General features: G+C 41.5%; 1 protein-coding gene across 6 annotated transcripts in view; it reads left to right on the forward strand.

Annotated features, from left to right (window-relative positions):
- The window catches only part of GLI3 (GLI family zinc finger 3), a 282524-nt gene that overhangs the window by 177746 nt on the left and 81400 nt on the right, over window positions 1-23378 (forward strand). For all 6 annotated transcript variants that reach the window (XM_082473399.1, XM_082473401.1, XM_082473400.1 and 3 more), the window contains 2 exons: window positions 16888-17093; window positions 20583-20729. In XM_082473399.1, coding sequence (XP_082329525.1) covers window positions 16888-17093; window positions 20583-20729 — 353 coding nt within the window. The remainder of the gene's footprint in view (window positions 1-16887; window positions 17094-20582; window positions 20730-23378) is intronic.

Here is a 23378-nt window from a genome sequence, read left to right on the forward strand (position 1 = left end):
TCTTCATGGAAGTAGTCAAGAGGAAAAAGAAGGTCAGCCTGAAGTATTTTAATCTTGTTTTAATGTTCAAAATCTGGTCACTCAGACTTTGGATTTCAGGGCTGCTGAGATACATGTATCAATAGTTACTGGATGGAGGGAAGAAGAGTCCAATTCAAGAGTTTGCCAGATGTCAGGGAATTGGGGGTATGGGGGCTGCTGAAAGCAGAGGCCCAACCTCAGGCCTAAGGCTGCACTGAGCTCTATGGAGGGATTCTCTCCAAGTCGACAGGCACCCGGTTGGTGATGTCACGTGCTGTATGTGAGACTTTCCAAAGCGAAAGTCCTTGAGCCCTTCATGAGTCTCTCTCCATCTCTGGGGTGTGCAGAGCAGGCTGTGTGGCTCTGACCTGGACGGGTCGTACACTGGTGAGGGCCCTCCCGTGACCTGAAGTACAGTCAGAAACTACACTGCACCGTTTTTAATTTGGCTGGACTTCCCCACCTCCCCCCATCTTTGGACCCAGACAAACATAGGACTGTTCAGTTATTTTGATTGTTGTTGTTTGGTGTTTCTTTGTTTGCTGGGAGGAGGAAGGTAAGAGGAAGTTGAATTGGAAAGACAGAAACCTAGAGTCTGGGCGCTTCTCCCCCCAGTGCAGGAGGGAAACGTCCTTCAGGGTCTGTTTGCTTTGCAAGGGTGTTCTTTGATGAGGTCTTTGTCTGGGGGACCCCACTGAAGTCTCAGTGTACTCAAGCTTTAGAAAAGGCTATTGGCCCGTCTTTGTTTTCTTTGTTGAACTGTTTATTTTGCTTTCTTCCCACGAGGTTCCCTGGCCTCGCTCTGACAGCGCTTTTCTGCATGAATTACATTCCTCGGAGCCAAGTCTCCGAATTCTTCCAGCCCATTTGATTCCGGCCTGGGTGATTAGTCCACAGCTTCGAAGTGCCGTGGACCTCTGCTAAGCAGAGTGCTTGTAAGTGCCCCTAACACGGAGACCTAAAGACATTTTGTAACCTCATTAGCGAGAGGGTAGTGCTTCATTCTGGTTTAATAACATAGCTGCTGTTGAATCATCGCTAGCTTGAAACTCACGGAAGGAGGGTACTAGTCCTTTCAACGTGAATCAGGCTCTTGAAAGAGGACAGTTCAGGTTATTATACTCATGCCCAATTCAGTAACATAAATTGTCCTGGGCCGGGTGGGAGGGGAGCCCGCTAGCTCCATTCAAGTTAAATCTACATCTGGAATTTCGTAATTATTTTGTACAAAATGCATGTCTGTGTAGAAATAATGAACAACAGTAATGAAAATTATGCAGATATCCTAATCATAGCCGTTATATTTTCTTGTGCGTATGTTTTCTGAAGTACAGTTTATGACTGAGACAGAGATGGTCAGTGAACAGACTTATGAATTATGTTTTTTTTAACCTCTACTAATATAGATTAAATATTTGATTCTTTAATGAATTATGCCTTCATTATAGGTATTGTGAAAGCATTGTGATACCGCCAGAAAAAATTCAGCTGTCTTAAGAACAAAATTCTCTAAGGGGTCTGTTCACCTCTTTTTACCCACTTTTTAACACATGAGAAACTTGACTCTGACAGGCAGGTAGGGTGTGTTATACCTAACAGGGAACCTCCATTTGTTGACAATGTGCCTGGAAGTGGTTTTGACTTGAAACTTCCCCAAAGAGGACCAAAGAGTTTTTCAGAAATGATTGAACACACAATCTGTGATGAAAATTATATGCAATGTAAATGCCCATATAGACACAGAAGCTCTTCCTTAAGGAACTGGGGAAGGTCCCAAGCCGTGTGGCCAGGGCCTGGTTCTGATTTCTTGGGATCCTTTATCTTCTTGCTGGTCCTGGTTCGAACTGAGCTCTTGGTGTCTGATGTTTACGAGCCCTTGGAATGGCTGCGTACTGCGGGGCCCGGTCTTTCTGTGAGAGTCTGTGTTCTCTTCGGCAAATAAATGCATCCACTCTGCGGGATCACGGTGCTTCTTTACATGGGAAGTAAAGAAGATTTGGAAGATGGGAATTAAACCTCTTTTGGCTACAAGAGGCCCTTCCTCCTTGGAGTGGGCTCTGAAAACAGATCCCCCAAGGAGCCAAAACACAGCTGTTGGAATACTTCCTGTGTAACACAATTAAACATCCCTTACAAGTAGGACTGGATTACAGCTTTGCTGAGTAATCGCCTGTGAGCATTCCTCCTCTCCACCCAATAGAAATTTGGTGACATTAGCCCATGATAATGCTTTTTTTCCGGGTTTCAAAGTGTAATTCCAGAAAATTCCAACCTAACTCGATTGGCACCTGGCTTCGGATGAGCCTCTTCTTGAAGCCACTGTATAAGCTGTTTTCACAATAAATGTGGGCCTCACTCATTTCCATCTCGGCTCTGCCACAAATCCACTGGGTCCTTGAACACGGGCCCTGATCTCTCTGGGTCTCCTTGTTTTCATCTGTGAAGTAAAGCCATTGGATTAAATGATCTTTCAGATGCCCTCTTAACATCCCACGATTATGGAAAGTTTAGGTTTCTTCATGTTTTTTTTTCCTTAGAAGAGGAATCTATGAAAACATCATGGCCCTGATACGTACATGCCCACATGCCAGTTTTTTCTCCTGCCCTCTTTCCTCCTGTGAAGATCTGCTGGGAGAGTCTTGCACAAACTCTGGTTGTACCTCCTGCTTTTTTCCCCACACTCTCTAGTGATGCCTTACACATCCCTGGGCCACCAGTGCACAGGGCCACTGGGTGCCATGTGTGCCCCGTGAATATGTGAATGTTCAAATCAATTCCCTTTGGAGTGAAAAGGTCACTGGAAAACCATACTGTCCTGGTTGTTTAAAAGCCTCAATAATGCTAAAATATAAGTGCATTTAAGCATGGATGCACATATTTGTATTTGTCTTGGAGTAATTTTCCTTTGTGTTTAAAATTATAGACTTGATTTGAATCCAGCTTGGGTATTTACTATCAGATTACCTACTCTGTCCAAGCCCAGTTTAATTATTCAGTCCCAGGTGAATCAAGAATTCAATGAAGGAGCAAATAGATAGCACATAACATAGTCTCTGGCACGTCATAAGTGTTTGACAAATGGCAGAATGACCGAATACGTGTCTATTACCATATTTAAGCCATCTATTCTAAGTTGTCCATCTTTTCTTCACCTTTTAACATCTCTGAAATTGGAATGTATCTTCCAGTCTGTTGTGTTTTACGATTGCTACTGGGAAGTGGCAGTCATGAGGAAGTTTCAAGTATCTCTTTTTTTAAATTTAATTTAGTTTAATTTTGTTAGTTTCAGGTGTACAGCAACAGGTATCTCAATAAAATTACTTTGCCTTAGAGTTTCCTTTTTGTGCAAGTACTACAGTGATATATAACAATGCCTCTGTCCGAATAAGCCTGAAAGAGCTCTTTTCATAAGTATAAAGTAAAAATTGCAGGTGATAAGGAAGAACCATCCTTCTGAGTGGTTCCTAAAATAATGCTGGGTCTTTAGATCAATAACATCTTAGCTTTGATGAAATACAGTATAGATCATATATATATTGACTGTGTAGGTTTGTAATCAACAAAAAAATTATTTCATCGTCAAGCATTTTTTTCCCCCAAGAACCCAGCTGACTCTTCCTCAATGTTGTAATAAAGGACCCAGTTGCAGACTGTAAAGTTAAAATGCAAAGAGAGTGTTTTCAAAATGCTCTTGCTGCTTGAATCATACAAAATGAAAAAGGAGGCCAACTTCATCCTGAAAGGGTATAAAGCAGGGAAGTATATGTTGCCTGCTGGTTGTGTTGGTGTATTTGTGCAGATGCATAGCACAGGCTCTCAGAGGGTAAGACTTCATGATTAATGGTGTTTATTCTTGACAGAAGCCTCCTTTATTTATCTGCAATACAGTTTAGCGATTTTATCAGGCACCTGAATGAGAAATATTCAGTCATACCAATATTGCAGTGTAAATTGAGTAGAGTCACTTTTTATTATATCTTTCTGCCTTATCATCTGCACAGTAATTTTCTAGCAGAGGTTTGATATGGAAAGGCTGGATTTAGCTGTACTTGACACAAAGCCTCTTCAATTTCCCTTAAAAGTTCAGGCTGCTCTTAGAAATGTGTGTGTGTGTCTGTGTGTGTGTATAATATATAAACCCTCTCTGTTATCCAAGCAATTTCAGGATGTGAAAGAATAAAGATAAAATGCACAAACGTGGATGGGAAAAGTGTTGTTAATATAAAAACATCTAATAGCCGTGAACTCACTGGTAAAAGCTCCTTTAGGGTTTAAGCTGAGGCTCAGTACCGAACCGTTTGCATGGCTACATGGTTGCAATTTTTGCTCATCCATCATCATCCAAATCCAATCAGCATAAAGCCAGACCCTTTCATTTCTCCAGGGAGAAATATCAACGTTGAAGACCAGAGTGGCCAGGGGCAGGGGGACATCAGTCGCAATGATGATGGCAATGCCATTCAAAAGAGGGAACAGCGAGAGGGAGGAGATATGGGGATGTATGTATACGTATAACTGATTCACTTTGTTATACAGCAGAAACTAACACACCACTGTAAAGCAATTATACTCCAATAGAGATGTTAAAAAAATAAAAAATAGAATGTGGAAAAAAAAAAAGAGGGAGCAAAAGACATAGAAAACAAACTTATGGTGACCAAAGGGGAGCAGGGGGAGGGATAAATTAGGAGTTTGGGCTTAACGTATACACACTACTATATATAAAATAAATAACCAACAAGGACCTACCATATATAGCACAGGGAACTATACTCAATATCTTGTAATAACCTATAATGGAAAAGAATCTGAAAAAGAATATATATATATTTATATATATATATATATTATATATATATATATATATATATATATATATATAAAACTGACTCAGCTGTACACCTGAAACTAACGCAACATTGTAAATCAACTATGTTTCAATAAAAAAAATTTTTTTAAATGAAAAAAAAGAGGGAGCAAAGAAGGAAAATGAGACTCAAGTGAAGTGTCACTAAATGTCCAAACTAAACTTTATTCAAGTTACAGACTTGGTAACATGAATTGTCAAAGCTGCTCAAAGGCAGATGGAAACAAATGGTTTGAATCATAGAAAACATTGGATTTTAGGACCAAAAGATATTTTAACCCTGGTAGGTGGAGTGGAGATCATCTCATCCAAATCCTCCCATTTTACAGATGAGAAAAGTAAAGCCCAAAAAGCTATCTTCAGAAAGGCTGTGGTCCCGTGCAGGTTCTCTGAGGGTAATCTGAACAGGTGATTTCCACACATCATATAGATATTCCCAGTCAGTTCAACCCATCCTTACTTGTGGTGTCGGAAGACTTGCTTTCACTGGGCAGAACAGAGTGCAGCGAGAGGCTGTGTGGTTCCTTTTCCAGTGGCCAGACGCATCTTCAGCCTCTCCTGATTTTATTCCCTTTGCCTGGAGCAAAGTTCTCCGAGAACCCTAAGGACATTGGTATCTCCTTATGTAGAGCTTAGTGCTTCTTTTCTATGGAATAATATAGACAAATTGTTCCCCCAGGACATTAGATCATTAGATCTAATGATTAGATCTTTCATATTTAACTTATTTTGGAAAAGTTTGACACCCTCCGTATGTAACTGAAAGCGGGGTCCGGCTGCTCACCCCTCAAAAGTCAATAAAGAGGCAAGGTTGGTGGAAAGGAAAGTTTGCTTTATTTCATAGCCCTTGAGAAGGAACTAAAAGTCCTTGACTATGCTTAATGACTAAACTATTATGATTTGGTCTCCTTTGACTGCTTTCCTTTGTTTCTCCATTTTCTCACTTCTCTGATTAAACTTATTTTTTGGCTAAAGTTTTCCACAGACAAAAGGCAGGCGGAGGACGTGGGTTGGGGGGCGGGGCAAGGACCATAGGGTCCTGCTCCATTTCAAGAAGGGTTAAAAGTCTAGAATATCAAGAAGTGTGCCTGGGATATAAAGTCTTGCTCCACATGAAGTAGAGTCTTACAAGATCTAATTCCAGTTAAATCTAAAGAGCGTGGCACTTTAAAAGGGCCTCTTATTTTCACCTTTACTAAGCCAGAGGCCCCTAGCAAACCTGGGGGATTTTCTTCTGGAGGAGAGCTATTTAGATAATGATAGTTCCTTGATGGACATCTCTGTTATCACTTAAAATAGGGATGATTTAAAGCACGAGGGAAAGTGTGAGTCTCATGCATCTTGCCAAGGATGATAAGAGACAACCCAGTAAACACTCTCGTCTGTAGTTAACAGTCATCATAATAATTACAAGGATTATGATGATGATGGGCCCAGAGAAAAAGTCCACACCAGCTCCTGTCCTGGAAGACGCACCTAAGCGCAACAACGTGCCAGACTGCTGTTGATAGAGGATTTACTCGAGCCGTTTCTTGAAGTAACGTTTACAAAATATTAGTTAGTACAGAAGCCCCACCTCTCCTTGGGTCCGCATTCCAGATGCACACTGTCTTTGTTATGAATGTCTTCCATACCATCTGTAAGAGGACTCAACATGAAGCAAGGATTAAACTGTGGAACCTCACTTCCTGTTTCTAATTAATTATGTCCACTCAGTATCTGAAGCCTCCAGCTGGGAGACTTCTCACTTAAAATCCTGGCTTGGGGCTCTTGAGATGTTTTAAGTATCTGTTGACCTTTAATGGTGGAAATTTCCAGGTAAATGATACAAGCACAGGCTTGTTTGTTTAGTTAATTCAATCAGCAGTTCTAATTGAATCTTGTGTACTACTTTACTGTCCTTTTTCCTTATACCTGGTGGGTATTGTGGCTCAGATCCTACCAGAGGGTGTCATGGTTGATAGAATTCTACATTATCAGAAAATGTTAACACCTGAAAGAAAGAAAGAAAGGGAAGAAAGAAAATGTAACACTGAGGAACAAATGCCATAGGACCCAGGGATTTTCTAGATGCTGTTAGTTCATGAGACTCAGTCCTTGGTCACGCCACACTGTTGTGTTTCAACATCTTTCTGTTTTGCAGTGTGTTTACTTCTTGGAAAAGGACATTAGTTTGCCATTTTGCCTGCTGTTTGGGGGGTATTGGTAATTCATCAAATTCCAAAAAATTCCGATCTATTAGAATGAGTGGAAAGTTGGCAGGAATGTCAGAGAAATCAGACTTTGAAATTTTCGTCCCCGCACCACCACGTTTTCTTTTTTCATGGCAGTGAAGTTATAGAATAATCATGCCCTTGAATTTACTTGCAGGGGAAAAAAAATAAAAAATCCCATCCATTTTACTATGGTCAGGTAAAGTCACTAATCTCTTTGCTTTGTCCAAAGAGGTTTGGGGGGACCCTCCTAGATGACACCAAGGGTGTCAGGAGAGCTGAACCCAGGCCGGCTCCAGAACTGAGGAAAGGAATGCACAAGGATGCAATGAAAGCAGCGTGGCTTTGACCTTGACCACCCAGAGCTCTAGTAGCAACAGCAGCAGTAGGAATGAGCGCGTTGGTCATAGGGGCCAGCATTTACTGAGAACTTACCACGTGACAGGTCCCCGGCTAAATGCTTTACGTATATTTTCTTATTAAACATTAAATAGTACAGCTCTGCTTTTCCATCTAGGCCTAAAGAGCCTTGGAGCAAAGCAGACTTTTAATGATCTTGTTGACCCAGCACTCAGTCTAAATCTGAGACCTTGCCACTCTGATGGTGCAGAACAGCTGATTAAAGGCACTATCCCCACTGCAGGGAGAAAAAAAGGAGGAGGCTGAGACAGGACGGCCCCCTGGTCCTGCGGGCCTGGCTGCATTGGCCTCCCTGGTGGCCCGACCCACTAGAGGAAGACAGAGCATCCAAAGGAAAAAGGGAACAACTTATTATCTTAGGGAAAGAAGGGAGAAAAGGACAGTGTCTGTTTGCTTTGTTACTGCAGAACAGTTGGGAAGGGCTTCAGAAAACAGGCCCCATCAACTGTCCCAGAAGCTGACCACTGAGACCAGCTCTCCGTCCCCCCCCCATCTGCCAGGCATCGGGTTAGGAAAGCATCACAGCTGGTCATCTCTCTCCTGCAACCACAAATGTTTCCTCATCAAGGTGGTATCTTTGTTGTGGCGTGTGGGTTTTACTCTCTCTTGTTGCAGTGCGCGGGCTTAGTTGCCCTGTGGCATATGGGATCTTAGTTCCCCAACCAGGGATCGAACCCACATCCCCTGCATTGGAAAGTGGATTCTTTACCACTGGACCACCAGGGAAGTCCCAAGGCACTTTCTTTATACAAGGGTGAGTTGGGACAGGAAGCCCCATGCTATGAGATGTGGTTATTTATATCCAAGTGCTTATTTGAACCAATTGTATGTTTAAGAACTCTTGTTAATAACAGTGCGCTGCACATTGTAGTTGTTTGAAAGGACTTTCTTTTACAGTTTTTTGACTCTTTTCCTGACCTTGGAATCCTAGTCTATTAGTATAGAGTTCTATTAAAGTACAGAGTAGAGACCAATTCTGGCAAATTGTTTTTTGCAGTCTTCTCAGGAAGGAATAAAATCACTTTTAGCCATAAACAATTGCATTGTTCTTGTATAAAACATAACGCTGCTCCAGTTGTCAAAGGACATGACTGACATGAGTTATGAATATTTGCTTGGCTTCTCCTTTTGATTGGCTTCGCTGGACCTTTCCTCCCCCAAAATGAATATACAGAAGCCTATCTTCCACAGTTTACTTTGAACTGAGACTAATGTGTCAACTAGACCATCTTTGTTTAATAGTGGTAAATATCATGTTATTATTTATGGTCTTTTTTTTAAGCAATATTTTTCAAATTTTGAAAAATACAAGTGCACATCTATTTGATTTTTCTGAACTTGATAGGAACAGTTTGAAATCACTGTGGAAAATACTGTGTATAGTCGACACAAATCAAATACATATATTCTTTTCTTAGAAATTGGTAATAAATAGTACACATACAGAAGAGTATACAGAATATACACAAATAGCTCAATGAATTATCGTGAGTTAATCACAGAGTGAAAACCTCTCACCACTAACCAAATCTAGAACTCTAATAATCACTGGCATCCAAAAGCCCTCCCCGGGCACCACCCCCCAAGAACCTACCAAAAGGTAAACATTATCCCGACCATCCCAATGCTCATTTTTAGGTCTGTCTGTTATTGATCTTTATATAAATGGGCTAATACAGTATATTATATTCTTTTGTACCAGGCTTCTTCTCCTCAACATGATGTTTGTGAGACTTTTCCACATTATAGTTTGTTCATTCTCATAGCTAGTCACTATTTCATTGTATGAATTATTTGCCCAATCTACTGTTGTTAGATATTTGGTTGTTTCCAATTTTAACATGAATGAATAATGCCGCTCTGAACATTCTAGTATCTTGTGGCACGTGTGTACACAGTATTGTACAGTATACACCAAGGAGAGGAATTACTGGACCATAAAGTGTGCATCTGTTTGAATAGATAATGCCTAACTGTTTTCCAATGAGGTTGCCCCAGCTTATACTCAGGTCGTTTGAGAGTTCCTGTTGCTCCAAATCCTCATCAACACTTGGTGCTGTCAGTCTTTTTAAGTTTAACCATTCTAGTGGGGTTTTTAAAAATTAATTAATTTAAGCATAGTTAATTTACAGTATTGTGTTAGTTTCCTGTGTACAGCAATGCGATTCAGTTATCTATTTTATTTTTTCTGATTATTTTAAGTCATAGAAAGATAAATATTATATGATATCGCTTATATGTGGAATCTAAGAAATAATACAAGTGAATTTATGTACAAAACAGAAACAGACTCACAGACATAGGAAACAAACTTGTGGTTACCAAAGGGGAAAGGGGTGGGAGATAAATTAGAAGTATGGGATTAACAGATATAAACTAGTAACATAAAATAGATAAGCAATAAGGATTTATTGTATAGCACAGGGAACTATATTCAATATCTTGTAATAACATTCTAGTGGGTTTTTAATGATAACTCATTATGGATTTAATTTGAACAGCAAATTAAGATTAAAAAAATAATTTGCCAAAAAAAAATACTGAAGTATATAGGTTAAAATATTGATGTTGGCTAGGTTTGAATAGCTTGGATATAGGGAACAACTATTGTTTTTTAAAATAATCTCAACTTTTCAATTCATGGATATAAATTCCTTTTATAATTAGACATAAATAGGAAATAAAAATAAGAAGGTCATTCTCAAATCCCTTGAAATGATGTTTCCCCATTAAAACAAATATTTCTCTCCCTTGCTCTCTCTCGTTTTTTTTTGTTGTTGTTGTTGTTAAAGAAATCAACCATAGCCCTTGAATTCTCCCTCTAAAAAAATATTCAGCATCTTAGCATTAATGTGTACATTAAGTGATGTCCCTTCAACTTCAGTGGCTACTTCTATCCAAATCTTATCTACTCTTGGTAGCACAGTTCATGCTGCATATTTTACATAACGACGCTGCATCCTGGAAGGCTCCTGTTGATGCATTTTGACCCATCAGATAATACTTGTTCTATATACACTTCATGTGTGTGTGCCTTCACCTCCCCCCATTTGACTATAAACTCTTTGAGAGCAGGGACCAAATGACCATATATTATGTTTCTTGAAATCCCCCAAAGTGCTAAAATCAAATGTATTTTCAATAAAATGTATATCGAATGAACATCTCATTGAAATATTCATCTGTGTGGTTATACATGTAGCTTTACAAAATTGAAATCCAATATGGTACATTTGTAAAAGGCCTGGGTCAGTTAAAAATTCATGGGAAATATTCTTTAGCTGCAGAGGAGATGAAAATGAGATTTGAAACTGAACCATCTTATCAGCTAGCAGTTTCCTGGCAGTTCCATGGAGCAGATATTTACAGAGGTGTGGACAAGGTTAAGGGCTCGGAAAGTGATAGTAAAGCCTCCAGGACTAGCAAAAGTTTGAGGAGGTTACCAGCCCTAGCCTGAAGGTGCAGTCAGAGGTCAAGGGCAGTGAGGGCTAGAGCCAAGGAAGAGGGGTCACACTTGGGGAGCGGGGGCCTTGCGGGGAGGAATGCCACCAGCAGAACTGTAGCTAGTGAAAGGAAGTGAGGGGAATTAATACCCTGACTTCTCTCCCCTCTGCCGCCAGCTCCTGCCATTGCATCTACTTAGTGGAATCCAGAGGGAAAGTGAGCCTGCTGATTCAGACCACAAAGTCCAGCCTTCAGGGCATGCAGAGGTTCCGGGGTGAAGGCTGGCAAGTGGGAAATAACCAGCACACCCATGTGTACATTGCAGGGGCACGTGATAATTCTGGGGCAGCAGTCATCTGAAAACTCACCTTGAACAGAGAAAAAGACCAAGTTCAGGACTATGCAAATTTCCAACGATGTCTAGTGTATTAGCCATGGACATTTTAGTTATTTGTTTCTGTCGCTGTATGGAAAGCAACATTTTTTATTACAAATTTTGGTTTATTAAAACTGTGCTTATTGAGTAATTAATTAGTTGATTAAAAATACATTATAAGGGGTAGCTCCCCTTTGTTGTCTGTTAAGCCACTACTTGAATATGAAGAGTGTGTACTTTCTATGGAAAGAACAAAATTAAACAAAAATTAACTTGCTATGTAGAAAAAAAAAAAACCCCAGCATCTCAGTCTTCTGGTAGTTGAAGCTCTCATGCGTACCGCAGAATGCAAGGGGTATGTGTACATTTCCAGTGTTCCAAGCAACATGAAAGCGAATTGTAATAATCCAGCCTATAAACCTTGTTTAATGCTCTCATAATGGGTAATGCAAGTGATGGAATACTGTGATTTTAATCTTGGCATTTTAGTAACCGAATAAGATAGATGAAAAGGCAGTAACAAATTAGATGATATAATATTTCATTTTAACTAAGAAGTCCAGTTATTCTCTGCAATACATGTTTTTTGTTTTTAAGTTTATCATAGTATAATGTTTAAAAGTCTCTAATAAGAATCCTCTACTCTTTTCATTGTAATCTATTTTCATGACCTTATAAAAGGATTAATCCAAAGTTAAATTATTTCCGCAAACAAACACAAACTTTATATTACTTTATTGTCTTTGGGGAGAACATAAAAATAATCTCCACCTGCTTTCTTGTCTGAAGCTATACTTCATTTATCCATTGGGCGATACGGAAACAAAATGGCAGCCACGCATTGGGTCTTCATGGCCTTGGGAAGACAGAGAGGTGGAAGCAGTATAGGGGACGTTACCCCTGGTGGGCAGGCCGGGGTCTTAAATGCGTGAGCCAAGATTCAGAGGTCATGGAACCATAGCTCCTCCCCTCGGTGATGCTCTGGCCACCCAGACAACCCTCTACAGCTTGGGCATCTTTTTCCTAGACAGCAGTTTTATGATTTAGTTTGAGGGGGTCACAGGCCTATTTCTATACCCTTTGGCTACAAAATAAATAGCATGGGATCCCTGTTCTTGGAGCAGTTCTAAATTTCAGTGTTCTTCCCGGAATGTTTGTTTGTTGTTTGTTTTTTTTCCTCCATGGTTTGTGTTTGCCTTCCAACCACGGAGCCACGTACAGCCCCAGAAAAGAGAGAACCGAAAGCTACAAAGGCAGAGAAAGTCATGAGAGGCCAACAGTAATCTTCAATTCAATCTCTGTGTGTATCTACTAAAAATATAAACCGAGAAAGTGACACCTATAATTTTTTTTCCTCGTGCTCCTGTCATCCACAAATGAAGATGTTGAGCAAGCCTGACAAATATTTACCAGGTCAACTTTAGGATAGTTTGTGAAATGATATATGTCATTTCTATGGAAAACTTGGTGACTGCCTTCCTCACATTTCCCACCTCTTCTTTCTTCAGTAGAATTCACCCCTCTGGCCGTCAACTTGAATGGCTCTTTCTTCCAGCGGTGAATACACATCTGCCTATTAAATATAAAGTCTTCCCTTTCAGATTTGCTTTACAGTTAAAAGCAAAATAAATGATAGATGATCTAGATGCCAGGAATTTGGAAATGACTCTGTTAGGTAAGGTCAAAAGCAGCTTTATTGAAAAATTGTGGTTTATGTATGTTTACATCCATGTCAGGTGGCTGCCATGGCCGTTGTAGTTCAAGGCTGGGTCCTCAGCTTCGATGACTTAGAAAGCCATTTTTGTCAGTCTTCAGTGCTAGAGAAGGGTCATGCTAGCCCAGCTCACATGAGCCTGATTTGGAGGCAGAATGAATAAGTCATCAACGTGAGAAATTGAACAGCAAGGAAGTGGGAACACCAGTCTCCAAAAGTCTTGCTATTTGGACATTTGTTTGCTGAACTGAAACCAGGTGACGCACAAAAAAGTTGTTGGATGGTTGTGACAACCACCAAGAACGTCAGCGGCCATCACCATTTACTGAGTGCCCTGTGCCGGTGGTGACAGCAGCCCTGGCAGAGAACTGTCATTGTTCCATGTTGTGTATAAGGAAACACGCCTCAGTGACAGAGTCGGGGATGAGCCTGAGTTCAAGTCCGGTTCCTTCAGAGCTCTTGCATTTAATGATAACTGAGTTCATGTTCTTAATCACCTTGTGTGGTTTTATGATTTTGAGTGGAGGTCCCGGGAAACCCAAGGAGATGCTCCCGGGATACTGACAGGTTGGGGAACAAAGCAGGCAGGTGTGTTTCCACCATACGATTCGCTTTGAAAAAAGGGTTCCAATATTTCAGTGTTTGAAAATCACGTAGTATGCTATATTTGCCATCCCTAATATGCGTGTGTGTGTTTATGTGTATGTATGAGTATACACGTACATATATACATTTGTCTCTGTTGTATATGTGTATATATTAGGAGTGGAATATATTAGTATAGTTTGTGATATAAGTTGTATGCACGTATTCAGCATTTATTAGATACTAGGCTCAGTACATGAGGCTTTAGTTATATTCACTTGCCAAGACCCCCAAGAGGTAGGTATACTCCCCACTGGACTATTTAGGACAAGAAGGGGGTGAGTATCACGGCCAAGGTCACACAGCCGCTGTCCCATCCACGTCGGTTCCCCTTCAGCCCTGAGTTCTCCCATTGTACCACTGCTCTGATGGTCTGACTCAGCTGTCCCCAGAATTCCTGATGACCCTTCCCTGAATGACCCTCGTTAAACGTTTTCCTGTTGTATCCTGGGGATGGCTGGCCTTTGACTACTAGATGGTTCTTTTCTTTAGGGCAGTTGATATCTTGCGGCTTTCTTAGTTGCATTCCTGTCTGAAAGCATGTCCCACCAGCTCGTTGAGAAATAGGTGACTCCATATCTTCCCAGCATCATCTCTGGAGGGGAGGGACAGGCATGGGTGTGACATTCACCAAAGTGCATGGAGTTTCCTGACTTCGTCTCCAAATCCTGGAGGGACCAACCCTCTTCTCTGCTGTTGCTTCTCACTGGTGTGGAAGGGAGGACGGAGCCTGGGCATTGCTGCTGGGGGAGATGTGTCCGGATCTTGATTCCTTACTCATGGAATAGTTATCTTCAGTCTTCCTGTGAGAACAGGTCAAATGAAAGTGAAAGGGGGGAGGCAGATATCAGGCATCCACAGATCTGTGAGGAGAGAAAAGCATCAGCTGTCTCCTGGCTTCCCTGCTTCTTGGGGACTGGTGAGTACCCCAGCCCGACATCTATAATCTTCATGTTGTTCTAAGTGCTGATTTTTTTTCCATCCATGATTCTTCAGTGGAATCTAGGCTTCTGGAAATATTCTTACTACCATTCTCAATTCTAGAATTTGAGAAAAATTACAGGTTCCAATTTTTTGCCTAAGGAAAGAACCAATAAGCAATGTCATTGCTTCACTGATTTTTAGTTCATAACGTTCAGACTGAGTTTCTCGTGGATCCTAAGAAAAGCTTGTCTAGGAGGTATCATCTCATGGATCTCTTGAAATGTCTGCTTTTTTACATTTCTGCGGCACCTGTCTCTCATCATAGATCTGCAAAGGAGCCTGTTACTTCATAATAATCACTTTCGAATCGGATTGGAAGGATTGATTTTCCTTTCTGGTGGAAAATGAATGAATGAATTTGAGCGTCTGGTGTGCTCTAAGGTGGTGACAGGTCTAAATGGAGCATCAGATTTAACCAGTGACACAGAGCTACCTTATTTTGTAGTAAAGAGCTAAAATAGGATAGACTAATAGGTCTTGCCAATTTCTATTTAAGGACAAGGAATTTTTACTAATTTCTGAGTGGGTATGGAAAGCCTCAAGTTGTTTGGAAAAGAAATAGCTATTTTCAGGTGGTGACGTCTCACTCTGCCCACATGTAAATTTAGAAAACTCTGGATTTTTATTTTATTTCACCCAAAGTGACATCTGAAGAACAAATAAAAAGCCTCTTTTTTTTTTTTAAGTTCAAAATGAAAAAAAAAGAGTAAGAAGGAACAAGTAAGAAAATCCTCTCCCTCCCGTGTGTTTTAACCTCTTTGATTTTCTACTGAGAAGATTCACGATCTGAGCTTTGGGTTCATTTAACTCAGTGCCTGCTCCGTGCACTTGGAGGAACTGGCTTCTCCCAGGACACTGTTCTGACGGGGCTGGGGGCCAGAGCCCAGCTGCGGCTGCCTGTGCCTTTGCTTGGGAGGCGGGATGAGAAAATGTGTTTCTCCTCCCTTTCCTTTCACTCCTAAAGCCAGCGCCACAAGAGGAGCTTGCAGTTTTTCAGAACGTCCCTCTCTATCACGGTCTCGCCTTTTTATGGCCATATTCTCTGTGAATGAAAAAAGGGAAAGTACAAGTGTGTAGCCTGTCAGAGCCAGTTCACTGGATTATCCACACAAAACATTTTCTATTAGAGGAGGAACAGGGCGGCGACGGGGGGTTCCACAGACTGGCCGTTCTAGAAATGCCTGTCGCCGGGGCTTGGGGGTGGCTCTGGGGAGGGAATTCCCTGGAGTGGATGAGGTATGGTGGCAGCAAGGGGTGCCTTAGAATTTATTTTCATCAGCCAAAAGCTTACATTCTTCTACCTTTGCTCATTATAACTAAGGCATGAGCTTGATCAAAAACCCTGATCTTTTCCAACTTTCTAACCCCAGGAGCGCTTCGTTACGGATTGTTCACTGAACGTGGCTGATCAGGAAGCCACATGCAGAACGAGTATGAGAAGAAGCTGCCTCCCCAGGGCTGCTGCTCAAGGAGAAGGGGGGCTGCCTTCAAAACAGGGAAACCCATATCTGTGAAACTGGTTTTGCTCACAACCGCAAGACCCAGAACGCTAAAGCTGGAGCACCTATGTATAGAGTGTCGATTTCATGTTTCTTACAGACTTTTGCAATGAGTCTCTTTTCTTATTTGTAGGCATCTCTACCATGTACATGCTCAGACTCCCAGACCAGAAGAATCTTCCTTCCTTTCTTTCTCTCTCCATCCCTCCCTTCCTTCCTTCCTTCCTTCCTAGCTTCCTTCCTCCTTCCCTCCCTCCTTCCTTTCTTTTTTTTTCTTTCTTTCTTTCTTTTCTATTTTTTTTTTAATGCAGCACCATGATGGTGAGAGAGAAGTTCAATGGTAAAATTAAAATTCAGGTCAAATGGAAAATAGAATCACAACAACTACTTTAAGCTCAGATGCCTGTTTAGAATTTCTTCTCGTGAGGAAAACCAAAGGCTTCATTTTCCTATATTCTGAGTGCCAGGAAATTTCCCAAAGGTCCATTTTCTTCGCCCAAATAATTGCATAGTAGCATTCTACCTACATGATGTCACCATGATCTTAAGGTCCTAGTACTGGAAATGTATATGCCTGATCTTCTTTCCCCCAAGACGCCTTGAGTTCACGTAAAATCTTACTTATTTTCTTTCACAGACAGCCTCTGCCTACAGAGCTCTTGGTCTCATGCGTACCTCTTGTGTCTGCTTTTCTTTTTACCTAGGCCTTCTGCCTTATCTAGTAGCCCCACGTATTCCGACCTGCCCTTCATCAGGATCTCCCCGCATCGGAATCCCGCTGCAGCTTCTGAGTCCCCCTTCAGCCCTCCGCATCCCTACATCAACCCCTACATGGACTACATCCGGTCCCTGCACAGCAGCCCGTCCCTCTCCATGATTTCGGCCGCCCGCGGGCTGAGCCCCACAGATGGTGAGTCTCAGACCAGCCTGTTCTGCTTCCATACGTCATGCCTCTCCTGGAACGTGGCATAGAGTAACTGATGCTTCTTGAGTCCCGTGTGCCGGGCGCTGTGCTAAGTGATGTGATTACGTGCTTTCATTGCAGCCTTATGACACCTCCATGAGGGTGGGATATTATGTCCACTTTCAGGTGAAGATAAGGGCAGAGGGTCCAAGTAACTTGCAACCTGGTTCACTGGCTAGTAAGTGGCAGAGGTGGCACTCAGAGCCAGAATGCACTGATGCCCAAATCCTTGCGCTCATTCACTGCTCTGTTCTGTGGCTTCACATATATTTAGACTGGCCCTGTTGCCATTCCCACATTGTGCATGTGTAACCAGCACATTTTGCTCACCTTCTGGTGAATGCTTTTCTGTTCTGCATGTCTGAAGGACACATGTATACAGATGTGTCCCTTGGAGCAGCACTTTTCAAACTCCAGTGCGCATAGGTATCACCTGGGGATGGTGATAAAATACTATTCCGTTTGGGGTGGGCCCAGGTGCGGCCTGAGGTTCTGCACTTCTGAGAAGCTCCCAGGTGACGTCAGTGCTGCTGGCCCAGGGACCACGCTCTGAGCTGCAAGGTCTTAGAGAACATGATGGGCCAGCTCTGTTGTATGTGCCCTCTGTCCTTGCCCAAATAAACACCGCAAGAGGGATGCGGTGGGACAAGAAACAAACGTTGACTTTAATCCTCTTATACTTGATGTTCATCTTAAGCTCCAAAGCACCAAATTCCTGTTGTTCTGTTGGCCTCCCAGTGACTTGTCACCTGACTCTTTTAAATTGGAGCTGTGCATTACACAAGTGCCCAATGATAAAATGCTCCTTTGGTTCAGGAAGAGCATTTCCCATCTCAGGCACACATATACAAACTCACTTGCCCACAATTGCTAGCATCTGAGTTAAGGTCCAGGATGGCATAAGCTGTACTGATGACAGGTAGAGGATTATGAGCTCTCTGCAGCAAACCACACATCGCTGATGCTTGTGTTGGGGCACAGAGACACACTATGCAGTCCGTCTCACCGGGCAGCACGGACCACATTCTCCACTCAGACGCTTTCCGAGGCTGGCTGTGCATGGTGGGCATAGTAGATGGAAGCTTCCTGAGGTTTTTCAGTAAATATCCACTCATTCATACGAGAAGCTGTGCTCCAGCAATAGCTGCTGCCTCACTTTTTCCCCTCTGATTCAATGCAGTGAATATACTTGTAAGGTACCTAACAAAGAAGTTTTGCCATTTCGACAAGATTCACACTTTAAAAATAAAACTGTAAAAGAGTGAGACTGGAGTTCGTTCTGCTTTGGATTTGGTTTTCTAGTGGGAAAAATGGAAAGTCACCTCCATGGAATGCTTGGGGGTTCATGGAAGTGACTAATAGGAAGAGAGGGAGAGAGGGGTAGGGAGGTCAGCTGACGATGGGCTTGGAATGGTGCCTGGCTTCTGGACATTTAGTGGGGCCACTGAAGTTGGTACCTCTAGTTAAAACATCTTGTCATCTGCTTTTCATAGTATTTGGTGATGAGTATGACTAAAACATTCTTTGATTGGTTGTTCTGCCTCTCAGGAGTCCAGTTAATACCCAAGTCAAGTCACTAATGTTTGTCTCTTGTGGTCTATGATTTTTGTATATATCTCTCTATCTTTATGATGTATGAGAAGTATGTGGACACATATAAAAAAGAATGAAATAATGCCATTTGCAGCAACATGGATGGACCTAGAGATGATCATACTAAGTGAAGTTAAGTCAGAAAGAGAAAGACAAGTATCATACGATATCGCTTATACGTGGACTCTAAAAAAAATGATACAAATGAACTTATTTACAAGACAGAAATAGACTCACAGACATAGAAAACAAACATATGGTTTGGGAAAGGGGGTGGGAGGGATAAATTAGGAGTTTGGGATTAACAGATTCACACTACTATATATAAAATAAACAAAGACCTACTGTATAGCACAAAGAACTGTATTCAATATCTTGTAATGCTTATAATGGAAAAGAATATGAAAAAGAATATATATGCGTGTGTGTGTAACTGAATCACTTTGCTGTACACCTGAAACTAACACAACATTGTAAATCAACTATACTTCAATAAAAAAATTAAAAAGTATATGGACACAAATGTAAAGCCTACACAGACCTATCGCTAGAATGCTAGTGTTTCTACATCATAATGATAAAATTAGCTTTTATTGATCGAATGCTATGTGCTAAGCACTCTCCATGCACCATTGCCTTCACTGCTCCCAGCAACTTCCTGTGAAGCTGTAAGAGGTGGAGCTGGGATTTGCATCCAGATCTCAGTGTATTTGGAGACCACCCTCAGAACTGCTACAGCGTCCTGCAGCTTTGGCACATAAATTGGCATGAGGAAACCGATCATTATCCCACTGCTATAGAGCTGACACTTGCCAGTAAACTGCTCCAGATTGATAGGTGTATTTCTTTTTGATTTTGTAATGAAAAAAAGAGAAAAAAAAGAGCTTTAAAATTATGGAACACAAAATTGCAGCTTGCCACCGTCATGTGTTATTAAAGCCAGCTGTGCTGCCTTTTCCACTCGTGGCCCAGGGTCCTGCAGCTCCTGAGAGCTGACTCAGACCCTCCTGCCAGAAGGCTTAGGGATGTATGTTAAGTATGTCGTGAAGGACGTCATGGTTATCCAAGTTGTTTACTACTGTAAGAAATGTGGAAAAATAAATGTGAACATACCGTGATTTGATATGACACTTTTTTTTAAGATTATTTATTTTATTTATTTTTGGCTGCATTGGGTCTTCATTGCTGTGTGCGGGCTTTCTCTAGTTGCGGCGAGCAGGGGCTACTCTTCGTTGCGGTGCACAGGCTTCTCATTGCAGTGGCTTCTCTTGTTGAGGAGCACAGGCTCTAGGTGCGCGGGCTTCAGTAGTTGTGGCACACAGGCTCAGTAGTTGTGGCTGATGGGCTTAGTTGCTCTGCGGCATATGGGATCTTCCCAAGACCCTTCCATTTTGGGGAGCAAAATAGGGGAGTGAGTGTACAGATACATGCACACACATATTGGGTTGGCCAAAAAGTTCATTTGGTTAATGAGTACGTTGTTCAATAAAGTTCTCGGTGAAAATGAAGAATGTCTTTTATATTTACTTAAACCCGAACCAATTTTCTGGCCAACCCAATACAATTTAATCATTTGGAATTCCTGGTGATTCTTAAAACTAACCTCGAAAGTTTTATCATGTATTTTATTTTTTCTATTCTTTTCCTTCCGTTTTATTTTCGAATCAATGATTTATCTGGGAGACTTCAGTGAAAGCACAATTTGAGTTAAGGAAGTTTTCCTAGAAAGAACCACAAAAGGAATGGCTGATGGCGAATGGACTTTGGGATGTCTCAGGAAAAGCTTCGTTTTGGCCTTCTTTCAACTAGTAACCATGTTTTCTTGTCTCCTCTTCCATCCAGCCCCCCACGCTGGAGTCAGCCCAGCAGAATACTATCATCAGATGGCTCTGTTAGCCGGCCAGCGCAGTCCCTACGCAGACATCATCCCCTCCGCTGCCACCGCCGGCGCGGGGGCCATCCACATGGAGTATCTTCACGCCATGGATAGTAAGTGGCGGGGCCGTCTTCTGTAGTCCTGGGTGTGGCCAAGCTCACTCATGAAAGGGAGAGGAAGATACAAAGATGGGTTGATTACCCAACTTTTCAAACCAGAGGAGGAGGAGGAACCACCAGTATTTGGGGCTCTGGTGGCCTTGCTTTCCCAGGAAGCTTCCACGGATGTGGCCATCCTGAGACTCCCGCTTAACTCGGTTCATATCAATGAACTGGAAGATACAGGCGACTGTAATTTGGCAGATACACAAAAAACTAGTCAGCCCTGATTGTCTTGGTAGCAGAACAAGGGAACGTGTTTGATTAGATGAATGTGCTTCATCGAGTCATTCCTTGGTTTTATAGATTTTATGCTTTATAAATTAACTAAAAAAGAGACCTATACTTGGTTTTACATGTTTCATTGATTTATTTTTTTCTTATTTTCCACATGTTTTCTTTACATTAAAAAAAAATCTATCTCATTGAGACCTTTTACATAGGAAAAATAAAAACATTTCCACATCGGGAAGGGCTACTTTTAGCCCTCTACCTAGCAGTGGAAGAAAATGGGATCATTGGTTGTACTTTATATCACTTTCTTGTGGGTCCCTCAAGGCTTATGACAAGTCCTTTGTGTCACTTCTCTAGACATATAAACAAGAGCCTATGATTATCATTTTTCAGAACATCCAAGAGTTCTTATTTATTCGGATTCTTTAAGTCCACATCCATTTGCCAGGTGCCAGGAAGTGAACGTGAAACATCGTCCAAGGTGTACATAACGAAACCCTTTGAATACGACGACGATATGAGTTTGAGTAGAACATCTGCTCGAGGTTTTGTTTGTTTCTTCTAGTAGCAGTGATTAATTTGTGATTTTCCATGTAGGGTCTGTTTGGATTCTTCTGTGACAATGGGTGGACCTTGGTCTACTCTCTGTTAGTGGTTGATAATTCAGTTCTCAGATTTAGAATAGAGAGAAAATGATTGGTCCACAGGGCATAAAATCTACAGCCGTGGTCCCCTTACTGTCATGGACTAACTTAGCTGTGTTACGTACAAACACAGCTTGGGTGGGTTTCCAATGGGGAGCTCATTACCACACACAGAGTAAGAGGAATGTGTTACGTCTTCCTCAGGGATTTTGTTTTCCGCTTTGTAGAAGAGAGAGTTTTCATTTCAGATTCATCATAACCACGTTTCAATTAGGGATTATTGGGGAAAAAAAGTTGAGTGTTATTATGCAAATTAGTTATTTAAAAATCTGCAAATAAAGAATTAAAATAAGAGAGAATCCTTGAAAGGTCAGCCCATATTACCTTCTCTATTTGATGAGAATGTGTTTAGTCAGGCAATGGCGGTTTTTATCTAAATAAAGGATGAAGCTACCCTTTTACTTTGTAAAAACTAATTAAAGGCATTTTAATTTGCCAGAGTATGTGGTAAATTGATTGTCATTAACTAGGAATTTAGATGTCCTATCATTCATCACATAAAAAGAAACCTCCTTTTTCTTTGTCAGAATCTTTTATTAGAATAGAGAAACAAAACAATTAACAGAAAGCCAGATTGGAGAGATCTGTGTTGGAACAGTAAGAATGCTGGGGCTTAGATTTAAGAAGGAAGGCGTATCATCAGTGAAGAACTGGGCCACTTCTCTTTCAGCAGTTTTGAAATCCACACCTCGTAGTTTAGCTGTTCCCTTCAACAGATGATCCCAAGTCACTGCCCCAAATGCTGACAACTTTCTCTTTCTATGCTTTGTTGTTAGGGGGTTGGGGAGAGCATAATAAAGGGTTGGAAAGTGCGTAAAGTACTATATCCCTGCCCTCTAAAATAGCTGAAATAGCATTTAGTTTAACAGAACATAACCAGAATGTTATGTTTTAAATCGAAATCGTAGGAGACTTTTTCAAGGGAGGAGTGAAATGACTCTAAATTCCTACATTGGCTCTGCAGTAGCAAAACCAGAGGCAAACTGGGATGGAGCTGGTCATTCTGATCCACTGTTACACATCTTCAGGACTCTTCCATTGGCAGAAACGGCAATAAACTGGATTCAGATGAGCACCTGACTTTTAAATGTGCCAACAGTGGGCCTACCTGGGTTTCGGCCAGCTTCAGGATAGAGTATTTATGTGTTGCACATTAGAATGAACAAGTCTGTTTTATGGCTCTAATTCTACCTTTTGGGATTCGAGTGACCTTTAAAGACAGGAGAGCAAGTAACCCCTATAAGCAATATCCTAGAGAAATCCTTGACACTCATGAAAACCACACTATTTATATGCGTGGAAACTTGACTTAAATAAGTACCCATCTTGGAGGGAAAATCAGAGGAGCTGTACCATCCAGGCCCTGGGCAACCTGGAGGCTTCCATGGAAGGGATGAAGCCAGGCCCTGGGCTCTGTCTTTGGATGATGTGATGGGGATATAGGCCTCTGGTGTTTTATAGCCCTCAGACGGCCTCCTTATCTTTTTAGTGTTTTTTTAAAAATCAGGAAATCAGCTCTATCTGGAATGTCCTGTTACTTCTAACTCTGCCAGGGATCACTGAATCCCACTGAGAATGGTTACTCTCGAGGATGATATGGAAACTGACCAGAAGTCCGGTTTGTCCTTGGAATCCTTTGGAAGTGGAATGCATTTCTTCATTGAAA

This window comes from Balaenoptera physalus (genome assembly GCF_965194825.1).
Source record: "Balaenoptera physalus genome assembly, chromosome: 8".
Lineage (NCBI taxonomy): Eukaryota > Metazoa > Chordata > Mammalia > Artiodactyla > Balaenopteridae > Balaenoptera > Balaenoptera physalus.